This window comes from Rhipicephalus microplus, unplaced genomic scaffold, assembly GCF_043290135.1.
Source record: "Rhipicephalus microplus isolate Deutch F79 unplaced genomic scaffold, USDA_Rmic scaffold_13, whole genome shotgun sequence".
In the NCBI taxonomy this organism is placed as follows: domain Eukaryota; kingdom Metazoa; phylum Arthropoda; class Arachnida; order Ixodida; family Ixodidae; genus Rhipicephalus; species Rhipicephalus microplus.
In genome coordinates this window covers 19504439-19517684 of record NW_027464586.1, presented here as the reverse complement: position 1 = coordinate 19517684, position 13246 = coordinate 19504439, and the positions used below count along the sequence as shown (strand labels likewise).

The 13246-nt window shown below is 42.4% G+C and overlaps 3 protein-coding genes and 3 non-coding genes across 7 annotated transcripts in view; 5 read left to right on the top strand and 1 right to left on the bottom strand.

Annotated features, from left to right (window-relative positions):
* The window catches only part of LOC119162950 (muscle calcium channel subunit alpha-1-like), a 1445695-nt gene that overhangs the window by 840055 nt on the left and 592394 nt on the right, over positions 1–13246 (top strand). Inside the window, exon 27 of the mRNA XM_075882643.1 lies at positions 10158–10210. Coding sequence (XP_075738758.1) covers positions 10158–10210 — 53 coding nt within the window. The remainder of the gene's footprint in view (positions 1–10157; positions 10211–13246) is intronic.
* Positions 171–6249, top strand: LOC119175013 (putative nuclease HARBI1). Of its 2 annotated transcripts, XM_037426177.2 has the most exons (4): positions 171–610; positions 686–825; positions 1278–1446; positions 3874–6249. In XM_037426177.2, the coding sequence occupies exons 1-4, from the start codon at positions 401–403 to the stop codon at positions 4549–4551; spliced, it is 1197 nt and encodes a 398-aa protein (XP_037282074.1). In that variant the 5' UTR covers positions 171–400; the 3' UTR covers positions 4552–6249. The 2 variants fall into 2 exon arrangements, with proteins under 2 accessions (XP_037282074.1, XP_037282073.1); XM_037426176.2 differs by having other exon boundaries at positions 171–825.
* Positions 6234–8460, bottom strand: LOC119175014 (uncharacterized). Its single transcript, XM_037426178.2, has 4 exons — positions 8095–8460; positions 7618–7680; positions 7382–7444; positions 6234–6914 (listed from the first exon to the last, which is right to left on the bottom strand). The coding sequence occupies exons 1-4, from the start codon at positions 8174–8176 to the stop codon at positions 6247–6249; spliced, it is 876 nt and encodes a 291-aa protein (XP_037282075.1). The 5' UTR covers positions 8177–8460; the 3' UTR covers positions 6234–6246.
* Positions 12156–12228, top strand: TRNAT-CGU (transfer RNA threonine (anticodon CGU)). The gene has a single exon. It is a non-coding gene; the product is annotated as a tRNA-Thr (tRNA).
* On the top strand, positions 12613–12685 carry TRNAT-CGU (transfer RNA threonine (anticodon CGU)). Its single transcript has one exon. It is a non-coding gene; the product is annotated as a tRNA-Thr (tRNA).
* On the top strand, positions 13070–13142 carry TRNAT-CGU (transfer RNA threonine (anticodon CGU)). The gene has a single exon. It is a non-coding gene; the product is annotated as a tRNA-Thr (tRNA).

Genomic DNA, 13246 nt, shown 5'->3' with positions numbered 1-13246 from the left:
CGAGAAAGCTTTATTTTGGGGCTTCCACCCTAAGAGGCCATCAAGTGCAGAAAGATTCGAACTGGCGTCTACACCAACTTAAGAAGATTTTACGTCATTTCTTTTTTTATCATTTATTTTTTTATTTATTACACTACCCTCAGTGCAACAAGGCAATGCAGAAAGGTGTTATGCTGTTTTTCACTGGTAGATTCGGAGCAGGTTTTTTTGCTCCGTGGCGACGAAACCGCATTTCACTGGTAGATTCAGAGTGGATCCGCGCTTTTCACTGGTAGTTTCAGAGCAGCTCGCTCCGAGGCGGATTGCTCGCACTGCTCCGCCGACAAGTCGCAGATTCGGGCGGAAACACGACGAGCAGCATACGTCACTTCCGTCGTTGTACGTTGCTGAGTTTTGCAAAATGGCTGCGTTCGCTGCCTTGGCGGAACTTCTGTCTAGCGACGAAAGCACTTCAAGCAGCAGCTCGTCCAGCTCAGACGACGAAGACTTCGAGGAAAGACAAGCGCTATGCGAAGCCTTCTTTCGGGAAACTTTTTCGGAGTCCCACCGCGAACGTCCCAAAATTTTGGGGTTCATCGAGAACGTTGCGCGGCTGTACACAGACGAGCAGGTAAGCGCGGAGCTCCCTCTTTTCATAATACTACATGAACCTAATTTCATCTTTTTATCATTTCCTTCTCTGCAGTTCCGTCAAGACTTCAGGGTGTCGAGGCGTGTCGCGGAAACGTTGATCCGTGGTTTTGAAGGCTCGCGTCACTACCCATGCAGTGATCGTGGTGGGTCCCCCTCGAAAACCGCGGAAGAGCACATTCTGGTCTTTCTGTGGTAAGTCTGCACGCTGTTTTAAAAGTCATGCCTACCAGTGTGTATAATCTTAATGCTTTCAAGTGCTTCGGCGTAGAAGTACGTTTTTTCGTTGCGTGCGCAGAATTTTGACGGGGAGTCCAACCATTATAAATTTTTGTTCGTGTGTTTATGTGCGCGTGTGTAGAGAATATACACATGTGAAATTTAACAATTTCGGCGGCGTTAAATCTCCCTAGTAGCCTTCCCGTGGCTACGCCGCTTGTGCTTTTTGTCCTTGAAAGTTGCTAAGTGTGATGCAATGGAAACCAATGAAATATGACCGCTTGCAACTGCACAGCCAGAGAGAACAGTGTTAAGAGCTTCTACTTTTCTTACGGCTGCTAATTTTGATGCAAATATTTCATGCCTTTATTTCACAAAGCAGGCTTTACTTGATCACTTTCTTCCATAATGTGTGTTTGCTGTGTCAGGTTTGCTGCAAACAAGGCGTGCCTGAGGGACGTTGCTGGACGCTTTGGCATGGCAACTGCGACAGCATTTAGAGTCGTGGAGCGCACGCTCGAATATTTCCTTGATATAGCCGAAGAGGTAATATCATTTCCAGGAGATCTTGATCAGCTGTCAGCGGACTTCGAACAAGTAAGAATTTTAGGTATTTCACTGTTCCATGGCAAACACAACAAATGAGTTGTCTAATTGAAGCTTACTTTAGAGAATAGTCACATAATACATTGATTGTAGCAGGTTAAGCTGCCGTTGGGGCACAGGGGATGTGGTACTAAGTTGCGCTTGAAAGATGGGGTTATTGTCAAGCAGTCTCACTATCAAATGAGAAATGCTAGTGAAACATGTATTGTTCATTTACAGTGCACATAAAAGCAGGGTGTCTCCCAACGTGGAAAAGTCAGGGAATTTCAAAAAAACCAGGCCAGGTCATGAAAACTGACAGCAGTTCTGTGGGACCGTCACAAAAATAAGCATCGCCATTCATCAAAGCTTAAAAAGTCTCTCAGCTGCAACTACAGTGGGCTGCTGGAAGGTGTGTGAAAAAAAAAAAGGACAGTGCATAACTCTTGCTTCTGAGTGTAAACGCGAAAGGGACCCATAGAACACAAAGTTTACTGACATTTCAGTACCTCATATGGGAGAGAGCCTTGTTTAAAAGTCATGAAAAAGGCACAGTGTACTTCAGTACGCCTAAATACGTGACGTAAGCAGAGAGAGTACATTGTCAGAAGCCTCCCATCACTCCTGTGCAGCGTATGTACAGTTGTCTGTATCTGGATTCGAGAGTTTTACAAGTCTATTTGGTGGTCTGTGATTCCGTGTGTTCAGGGAGGGCAGTCGAGGCCACGCCTCGTTTTGTGGTATCATATTTGTGTTGTTTAACTTTTACCAGTTTCACCGATGTACTGGTCACAATTATGTCAGCCTATGGCATAAACTAGACTAAGGAAATTTCTGCTCGGCAACTTGTCCTTCACATTGGCTAAAGCATTCTTTAACATCCATGTTGGTATATCCACTCTTTTGGTGCCTGTTGCTTCTACATATCACACGGCATATCTGACTCACGTCTGTAGATTTATGCATGTTTTGTCTATGCCACGATTTCGGCCCGGCTTGAAGGCCGTCTGGTTTTTCTAGGCTAGAACTGCTATCAGCTGAAGCTTGCTGGGCTACTCATGTCTTTTAATAATAATAATAATAATAATAATAATAATAATAATATTATTATTATTATTATTATTATTATTATTGGTGGTGCAACACCAAACGTCTTCAGCTACACACTTATGCTGGTAGCTCGTGTTTCAAGGGTAGAACTTGGGTAACTTCAGCTAAATTTTTCATTTCAGTTTTGTGAGATTGTGTAAATAAATCTGCAATTATTTTTCAGTGTCACGTCTACAGCAGAGTACGTAAATCAAGGTAACATGCGGACATTCATGATTCATCTATAGAATCAAGGAAACTGTTCCACCTTGACAAATTCATTCTCACCACCACATATTCAAATGTCAGCACTTTAAACGTTGACCCCAGCTTTCATTTCACTTCAAGTATGACAGCCCAGATAAATGCATGTGCTTGTCGTAAAAAAAAAAACATTTTGCAGTATGGCTATGTTCTTGCAACGTTGTCGTTACTCGTTGTCAAGGCAAGATACATAGAATATGCGAGTAGTAGTTATTTACTTTTTTTGTTGAAAAGTATACTTTAGAGGTGTGCAAATTAGGCGGCGGCGCAAATCAATAGTAAATACATCAATCTAGGTCGAATCAGTTCTAATCTAATCTACATATAAATAGGTGAGTCAGTAAATACAGTAGTTCAGGTCGATCTAATTAAATCCAATCCACATCCTAACCGGCGTGGGCTACAGCCATTATAGTAAAATAGATTTTACTCCAGTGGCAGAACCGGCCAGGCTCCTGTGTTTTCATTTTACACGAATGCCACCAAATGGCACCACTTCTAAGTTTCTCAGCAGCTTTGACTGCGATGTCAAACGATCGCAGACACCTTCAAACTTCATCTGCGGTTACTCTTAACTTGTGTGTTTTCTTCCTGGTTCTTCGGAACATCAAACAGCTGACTTGCTCACTGCCTAGCTCAGGGGTTTTATTTTGGCCAGATTTACATGTTTTTTCACAATTGTCGCATGCCCTGAGAACATTTTGAGTGCGTCTGGTAATTATGTTTACCTTTATAGAGCGCCCGGTTTTTTTTTTCTACTCGGGTTTGTTTGCAGTGTACAGTGTTTTCCATGCAAACGTGGCAGTCATGGAATTTGCTTTGAATCATGATGGAAAACCTGGGAAATTCAAGGAATTTAGAAATATGAAATTGGTAGACACCCTGAAAGGGACCCCTGGCACTTAAAATTTCTAATGCCTTTTGCTGTGGTGTTCCGTACAATGATTCCATAGTTCTGGCATGTAAAAGACTTGTGTCACCTAAAGTTAACTCCGCTAAGACCAACAAAACTACTGCATCAAGTGTTAAGATTATTTACTTCAAGAAGTTCACTACAGGTGTGTTCTTTTTCTCTCACTGTCACAGGTGTCAGGAGTGCCCAACACGATCGGTTGCATTGACGGATCCTACATAAGCATCCGCTGCCCTGCAAAAAAAGTGCGTTCAACCTATGTGAACAGGCACAGTTATCCGTCACTGACACTGCAAGCTCTGTGTGATCACAAAAAGAAGTTTCTCGATGTGACTACTGGACACCCCAGCAAGATTCACGATTCGAGAATCTTCAGGACATCGAGGCTTTCTTCAAAGTTGCCGCATGTGTGCTGTTCCGGGAAGTACCACGTTCTCGGGGACGCTGCCTACCCGCTTCGAGATTACCTCATAACCCCATTCAGGAATTATGGTCACCTTGACGCGAGGCAGCGCGCCTTCAATTATCACTTTTCGGCAACGAGAGTGAAGATTGAGAATGCCTTTGGAGACCTCAAGGCCAGGTTCCGCCAGCTGCTGCACCTGGACTTTCTGTTTGTAGACAAAATGAACAAGTTCATTATAGCTTGTTGTGTTTTGCACAATATGTGCATTAATTGTGGTGATGTGGATGTGCCGCCGTACATCGATGATGAACATGCACCGTGGGAATGGGAGGCACAACCGGATGATGTTCCCCCCAACAATGGCCCGCTTGCATCAACTGAAGATGCACTGCGTCGCCAAGGCGAGGAGAAGCGTGAGCGCTTAATGCAAGCGATGCGCATTTGATTTAAAGTTAGGACTGCCTACGTGTACACAAAACAAGAAACGTTAAGGTGTTGTAAATTTTGTTTCGTGTTGTAGAGATTTCTAGCAGAAAATAACACTAAAAGACGGGACGAAGCAAGGACACAAACTACGGCGCTGACTAACAAGCAAATTCGTTTTATTCTTCTAATCCGCGTATATATACTTTACCACAATCTCAAGGAAACAAAAAAAAATAGAATCATGATAAATGCATGCCCCTCATTTCTGAAGCGTATCATTTACAACGGCGGCGAAACATGCATCAGTTTCCCTTATATTTCCCTCTCTCTGAAGGAGTTACCTCTCCTGTCTTATTGAGCATTTCTTTCCTCCTGAGTCAGCCAACATTTGTGTGTGTCTTTTTTTTGCTTTTTCTCACCCTTCAGATTAGTGGTGGAGTGTATATACCTAGACTGGAAGAATAAGACACATTTGGCTGTTAGTCAGTGCCATGGTTGTGTCTCTGCCATGGTTGTGTCCCTGCTTTGTCCCATCCTTTAGCACTGTTTTCTACAGGAAACACTGTACTAACCAGCTAAAATGCATGCCGCACTGTGTTGTAGTGACTCATCTTGCTAGGGCGCAGCCTGATTTTTTTGTTTCTTAGCTTTGTGACACGTAGCAGCTTCCACATAGCGTGAGTCAACCCAAGATGTTTGCAGGAATCTGACTGGATCAGTGTAATTGTTTCCTATGCGAAGCCATCAGCATGCTTATTGCTGACTAGTGCTAACGCCGCAGCGTGTTGGTCGGTATGGCTACTGCAGCTGAAGATAGCTGGTGATATTGATAGTAACTGCACTCTTCGTGCTGGTGAGACACGAGAAAGTGACAAAGTCAACCGGCCAAACATAGCTGGGCTCCAGCTCTCGTCAGCCACCACAAACATTCTGAGAAACATGTAGTGACATTGGCATAAGTCCAAGCTAGTGCAGGCTACACTGAGGAGCATTTGTGTTAATGGAACAATGTCACCAAAATTACGAGCTTGAAATGTTTGTGTTGTTTGTCTTGCAGTTGGGGCACTATGCTTGTCAGTTAAACCTGTCGCTTCGAGGAATATTCGTAATGAACACCCATCCCGACTCATTGTTTCCCACGCATGGTGCCCAAATTCAAAAAGTGCGCTCTGAACGTCACAAAAGCCCGAGTCTACATAGTCTTATGACTCCTGAGATTGTTCGCTGTGTAATTTTTTGTGATTCCAGTAGTAGTTTTACAGTGATGCCAAAATTAGTCACAAGGAGCCATTCTTGCATTAATTACACAGTACATTGCAATATTTATGATCAAAGTTTGGGGACTACCGGACACAATGCTCTTAATTAAAGCATTCAAGTCAAAACAAAAATTTGTCAGGGGTCCTTTAGGCATGGTGACTGCTGCTGTGAGAAATGGCTTCTTTGTCATGCAATTTGGTTATTGCTTGTGCATTAACATTTCATTTGCCTGATGAAAATTTGCATGGACAAACGTTCTGCATTTCTTAGTCTTTGTTCAGCTTTTCTTACCATCAAAACGGCGTGAAATTATAATGATCATTGCAACTTTGTCTTGTAAAAGGGCCCTGGAACCCTTATTTCACCTCAACAACAAACATTGTCAATCTGTTATCAATGCGCCTGCCAACGTGCACATGTGTACAATGCTTACAATAAACATGCTTTTCACATTTTATTCATTTTTCTTCAAGTTGAAAATTTCACGGAGAAGATTCATCTTTTCTTTGTGCATTTCTTCTCGTCGCTGTGTTTTAGCAAGTCGTCGCTCTTCCCTCTTGCTGTCTCTTTCAGCCTTTCGCTCTGCTCGCCGTTCATCTAACTCCTTCATTTTTTCAAAGAAGGTTTGCAGGTGGAGCTCGCGTGCTGAATTCGGGCGTTTTCTTTTTGAATCAGGAGTGTCGTCCTGCCCAACGGAGCTGGATGGAGAGTGTGACGTTGACGAGCTTGAACCAGCAAGTGGAACAGACTCGGTGGATGACTGTGGACATGTCTTTTTTGATACCACTCCACTTGCGTCGCGTACCACTTCTGGTTCCAAGCTGTCGTCCAGCCACTTGATTTTTTCAAGCTCGGCCTCGTAGGGGACTTCTTGTGGGGAACAGCCAGACGTATTATTTTTCCCAGCTGCCACATTTTTTCTTTTCAGTACGGTTTTGTACCGAGAGCAGCACTGCTCACCAGTTCTCATTACACCCAGTTTATTATTAATGTCTGTTGCAATTTTTTCAAACATGGCCTTTTTGTTGCGAAATTTTTTCAGAGGGCCAACTTGAGGGAAATATGAGGCGTAGAGGTCCAGCAGCAGCTTCGTCTCGCCACTCGTCCACTCACACCCTGCAGCTGAAATATGCATTATACACACATAAAATACATATAAACTGGCATTAATAGACTTTTTTGATACAGGGCACGAAGCTATATGCTCTCTGAGCCATAGAACACTTACTGTAAAGCATTAGTACTGTCACACTGTTTTGGCACAGCAAATATTGGGTGCTGTGGGGATCGCTTTGCATATCAGAACAGACAATCATGCAAATTCATAATATTACTATACATAACTTATTCACAGCATAATTTTCTTAGAGAGTAAATTTGAAAACACTGCATAATAAATATGGGGCCTCTTCGTGCAGCTGACTATTCGTTGAATTCAATTTTATTATTTAAGCACCCAATATTGAGAAGCGTGAGCAAGAAGCCATTAAATGGTTTTGCGTAATTCGTGGTTTTTTTGAGAGGGTTTGCAATCTGCTGGACCTATCTTCATCCTAATGCCACTAGCATGTTTGTGTATGCATGCTTACCACGTGCAGGAGTCCCTGGCTGACAAGCCCGACTTGGTGACGCACCAGTAGACGCTGCAGAATCTGTGTTTGATAATTGAAAAGCATTGTAGTATGTTAATATGTGTTAATTTTAAGCAGGTACACAATTTTCTTCAAGTAGTCCTTACACGTTGCTCGTCAAGGCATTGTCCTCTACATATATAGACGACTGTATACAAAACTAGTTCTACAGAGACACATGTAGACCAATTTACCATTTCCTAAAAATGCGCCCTGTGTATGTGACAAAGCGTCGGTGGCGTCACACTGTGTAGCACCTTCAAATAGAGAAAAAGAAAAGACATTTGCGGGTTAACACCAAAAGAGTAGAGGTCAAGAATCACCAAGAAAACGTTACTTCTCTAGTAAATTTTTCATGCATGTATTCATGCGCGAATACAGAGATCGCCATGCATTTTTATTAAAGGTAATACAGCAGCTTGGTGAGCGCTGCGAAAATTCCGGCGCTTGTGATATTCTAAATAGTAGGACTGTAAGGTGTTGGGTAAGCAACTGCTCTGATTAAAAAAAAAAGCCTGCTCACAACATGCCGTATTTTTGCGAGCGCCGATTGCGGCCGTTACCACGTGTACCCGCATGCTTTACAATTATCTGACCAGTCTTCATGCGGAGCTATCAAAGTTAGCATTCCGTGCAGAGTTTATTATCAGCGTCAAGTACGTCGCACTTACCGTTCAGATCGTTGCCGCTGTTTCTGAAAACGCCCAGCAACAGCCGACGCACAGCCGGTGTCAATTCCGCGTGCTCGTCCATACTTGCTACACAACTGCTGTTCGCGACTGCGTTAAAGTGTTCTACAAAGCTTTAACTGCGTGGTCGAAATGCGCGCCCTGCAGTGGCGGCCAAAGTTGCCAAGGAAACGAAGAGAGCGGAAAAATAAACTGTTTCCGGAACCGGTTTGCGTGACGTATGCATAATCAACTTCCGGGGCACCTCTCACGGAGCATTCTCGTGTTTCACTGGCAGAGGTGGCTTCGTGCGATCCGAGTGCTCGCTCCGGGATTTCGGCGGTCGCTCTGAATCTCCCAGTGAAAAACACCATTACATAGAACATGATATAAAGACACATTTTCAGGTACAGTAAGAAAGTAGAACATAAAAAAAAACATTCTTTACAAACTTATTTTTGACGACAACACAGACATGGGCTCATAACGTGCCGTGAAAAGTAGCGTTAGAGTTCGGGGTCGCAACATCACTGGTAACGCGATTACATTTTGACATAGTTCGTGGAGAAAATGTATTTCTGAACGACTCGGTTCTGCACTTGTATGCTCTGACCTTGTTAGAATGGTCGATTCATGATAAGATGTAGTGCGATTGAAGTATGTACTTATTCATGTTTATGCCTGTTTTTGTATGAAATACGTTTTAATGGTAACTTCTTTATCCGTATTTGCAGCGTCTTCTACCCTAAACTCTCCTTTGCAGGGGTGTGTGTTAAATTGCCCGCTTAAAATGGTGCGAACAAACCCTACCGCTAAATTCTGACACTTATCTAATTATTTAAGGTGATTTTTTAACCACGTGTTTCTTACTGTGCAAGGGTATTCTAGTATAGACCGGACATTCATTACATACCATGGTTGTTTTGTTTCTATGGAGAAGTATTTTGCGTTTCTCCGCAGAAACCCCAATACTTTACAATGTTTAGCTGTTACGTATTGAATATGAAAATGCGAAAATAAAGTTTCTGCTAGCATTACTCCTAAATAATAAAATAATTCACTAATGAAGTGGTGTTGCCGATTAGGTTAAATCAATCATGAGTTATCTGCTTCCTTATAAATGCGATTTTCATAGTGTTACTAAAGCTTTTTGCACATTTTCTTTTGAAAATATTGCACCCTTGAAATAATTTGTCTAAATCCCCTCGCAATAAAACAGAATATTCTTGATCACAGATTATGCTCTAGAAAACGCAGACTTATGCCAATAATTGCACAGCAGCTGGCAGTATCACTGATATCGTCTAAAAAATGAAAATAATAAAGGGCACGGAAAAGAACCTTGTACAACTCCAGATGTCATTCCAATCTCGTGAGAGCTTGCGTTGTTAATAGGAACCCTCTGATTACGTGGACATAGGCATTGTCTTACACAAGATATAACTTATGTGTTCACGTTATGCTATTGAATTTTTTCTATTAACCAAAAGTGCAAAAAGAGATCAAAAGCCTTTCTGAAATCAATGTAAACGGCGTCTACAACTAATACGTTATCTAGGGCACTTGTTGATTCAAATACAAGCTCTGTTTATGTACAAGCTCTATACATTTCACGGGGTTGTTTAAACGATGTCCTATGCTGACAGTTACACAAATAACACGTGCGGCCATATCCTGTTCTGGCTTAGTTAACTTCCACCGAGCGCTCATCAACCAGGTTGAACGAGTGACTAAGGTCTCTAATAAAGCTTCTCCCCCCCCCCCCTCCTTCGTAAGAACAACTTAAACATCAAGAAAGGTTACTCTTTGTATTAATCTGTTGTGTTTGTCGCATTTACTTATACAACACTTCTGGTGGTTAAAACTAATCGTGAGTCCATCTATGCACCCTGTCTCAGAATTATATGTTGGTTTCGTCACCAAATACCTTCGAAAAAGATTTTGTGAAACTTGATACTTATTCGGTGGGAAAATACTCAGCCGTGACTCTCATTTAGTGTAATGTTATAAGCAGGTTCCTGTGTGCTGCCATGTCATTTGGGTGGTTTTGCAATGTTTCTCTACAGGGGAAGTTCTTTCGATGTACCGACCGGTCAAAGGTTACACAAGCTGAATGCCGGTAAGTGTGTTTTTTTCCCTATACCATACTTTTTTGCAAATATTGGTTTACTACTATGGAGAAAGTAGAGATGAAGGCAGAGAACGGAATATAGTCGAAGTACTTTGATTTAGTAGTTGATTTGAAACTGTTCTGGTACATTGAAGTACTCATAAATGTCTGGGATTACGAAATTTTGTGACAAAGTGTTAATCTCACTAATAATAAAGTGTTTGTTTCACGCTGCACTTGCAAATGGTCAAGCAAAAGTATTTCATGTTGAACGAATATAAACAGCGGTGACTTGTTACAAAAAGTTTCTTTTCAAACAAACAGAACAAATAGGGAAAGGCATGATAAAATACAACAACCAAATGCATCCTCATGCTACAAAATGTATCGAAAAAAATCGGTAGACCCAAATAACTGGGAATTTACGTAATGCAAAACATGCGGAGGGAAGATGACCATGTTGCATTTTTTTTATTTTGAGGCACGTCATGAAATGGCGCTATATATATGTACAAATGTTGCACGCACGGACATATGCTGAAAAGTTGCAGATGTTCATAAAACCAGTAGTTGGCACTTGCACAAGCATGCCAGCTTGTGGTGGTGGTAAAAACTTTATTAGACCAAGATATTCGGGAACGTACGGCCCAGGGTCGCCGCACGACCCCCACCGCAATATGCGTTCATGAGTTCATGTAGTTGCACAACGTGGGCGGCCTAGTCAGTAGCGGTCTTCTACTTGGCCGGGTCCACATTTCCTTCCTCCGTGGCCGGGTCCGTCGAGCGCAGCAGGGTCTTCCATTCCTTGCATGTGGTCAGTGGCTGCGGGTCCCTCGGGGGAGGGTCCGTCAGGCATTTCTAGGAGGATGTGGGTAAGAGATGCATGGGGGTGAGCGTATTGAGCACAGGACGAGGAGTATGCTCCTGGGTAGATGCGCGAAAGGAAATAGGGAGAGGGAAGTGTGCGGGTCTCGAGGCGACACCATAATATCTGATGAAAATTGTCCAGGGATCGACGGGGTGGAGGGTATAGCTGGTGTTTCGCGCGGTATGCTTCAGTAATCTCAATGAAGGAATGCATGCGCTCCCTGAAGAGTCCGACTCGAAGTCCGCCGCCGCCCGGTTTTTGAGACCTCGGAGGCGTGGTCATTGGCGGCTTCGTTGCCGGGATTCCTAGAGTCAGACGGCACCAGGGGCGTTTCAACTCTTTCGCGACCGGTGGAGGGGGTGGGAAGGGGGAGGCTAAATAACTTTCCACTCCCCGCAATATATATATATATATATATATATATATATATATATATATATATATACATGCTGAGAGTAGAGTGTAACATTTCAATGGGCCAGTTTGTCTATGTGAACATATGGGTTATAACACAACGGAAGCGTTGTCAATAAATATTCATATATGTATTTCAAAACAGTTTCGGGAGAGGTCCTTCCTTCATCAGTGGATAGGTTAAGTCATCGTATATATATATATATATATATATATATATATATATATATATATTAGAGCATCGAACGCGTAATTCGAAGGTCGTAGGTTCGATTCCTGCTTACAGTTGGTAATTTTTTCATCCACTTTTCTTTCTTCTTATTTACATTCCATTAATGTTAATAACTTCCCCTGTACATTCCTTGGCATTACTGTCTGTTATATCTCATTATTATTGTGTTAAAAACACGGAAAAACGAGCCCTTAGGTATACACTTCTTTCCCTTATTTTCATTGAACGAGGGTCTCGTACTGGCAGACTTGGTGTGTTTAGGTTGTATAAGAGGGACAATTAATCAGCTGCCCGCTCATAATAAGTTCACGTGCTACGTGACGCCAAACATGCGCATAAGAGTGTTTTCACACTCGTTGTTTGGCTTATAGATGGCGCTGACTGTCGCTCCTACTTCTAAATTCACAGATAAACCCAAAAAAGTGGATGGAGGGAGTGCCGCTGTAATAGCTCAGTGGTTAGAGCATCGAACGCGTAATTCGAAGGTCGTAGGTTCGATTCCTGCTTACAGTTGGTAATTTTTTCATCCACTTTTCTTTCTTCTTATTTACATTCCATTAATGTTAATAACTTCCCCTGTACATTCCTTGGCATTACTGTCTGTTATATCTCATTATTATTGTGTTAAAAACACGGAAAAACGAGCCCTTAGGTATACACTTCTTTCCCTTATTTTCATTGAACGAGGGTCTCGTACTGGCAGACTTGGTGTGTTTAGGTTGTATAAGAGGGACAATTAATCAGCTGCCCGCTCATAATAAGTTCACGTGCTACGTGACGCCAAACATGCGCATAAGAGTGTTTTCACACTCGTTGTTTGGCTTATAGATGGCGCTGACTGTCGCTCCTACTTCTAAATTCACAGATAAACCCAAAAAAGTGGATGGAGGGAGTGCCGCTGTAATAGCTCAGTGGTTAGAGCATCGAACGCGTAATTCGAAGGTCGTAGGTTCGATTCCTGCTTACAGTTGGTAATTTTTTCATCCACTTTTCTTTCTTCTTATTTACATTCCATTAATGTTAATAACTTCCCCTGTACATTCCTTGGCATTACTGTCTGTTATATCTCATTATTATTGTGTTAAAAACACGGAAAAACGAGCCCTTAGGTATACACTTCTTTCCCTTATTTTCATTGAACGAGGGTCTCGTACTGGCAGACTTGGTGTGTTTAGGTTGTATAAGAGGGACAATTAATCAGCTGCCCGCTCATAATAAGTTCACGTGCTACGTGACGCCAAACATGCGCATAAGAGTGTTTTCACACTCGTTGTTTGGCTTATAGATGGCGCTGACTGTCGCTCCTACTTCTAAATTCACAGATAAACCCAAAAAAGTGGATGGAGGGAGTGCCGCTGTAATAGCTCAGTGGTTAGAGCATCGAACGCGTAATTCGAAGGTCGTAGGTTCGATTCCTGCTTACAGTTGGTAATTTTTTCATCCACTTTTCTTTCTTCTTATTTACATTCCATTAATGTTAATAACTTCCCCTGTACATTCCTTGGCATTACTGTCTGTTATATCTCATTAT

Coding starts and splice junctions, on each gene's coding strand:
- LOC119175013 (XM_037426176.2), top strand. CDS start 401: ATGGCTGCGTTCGCTGCCTTGGCGGAACTTCTGTCTAGCGACGAAAGC. Junction 826..1,277: donor CACATTCTGGTCTTTCTGTG/GTAAGTCTGCAC, acceptor TTGCTGTGTCAG/GTTTGCTGCAAACAAGGCGT. Junction 1,447..3,873: donor TGTCAGCGGACTTCGAACAA/GTAAGAATTTTA, acceptor TCACTGTCACAG/GTGTCAGGAGTGCCCAACAC.
- LOC119175014 (XM_037426178.2), bottom strand. CDS start 8,176: ATGGACGAGCACGCGGAATTGACACCGGCTGTGCGTCGGCTGTTGCTG. Junction 7,445..7,617: donor GGGCGCATTTTTAGGAAATG/GTAAATTGGTCT, acceptor TATCAAACACAG/ATTCTGCAGCGTCTACTGGT. Junction 6,915..7,381: donor GCCAGGGACTCCTGCACGTG/GTAAGCATGCAT, acceptor TGCATATTTCAG/CTGCAGGGTGTGAGTGGACG.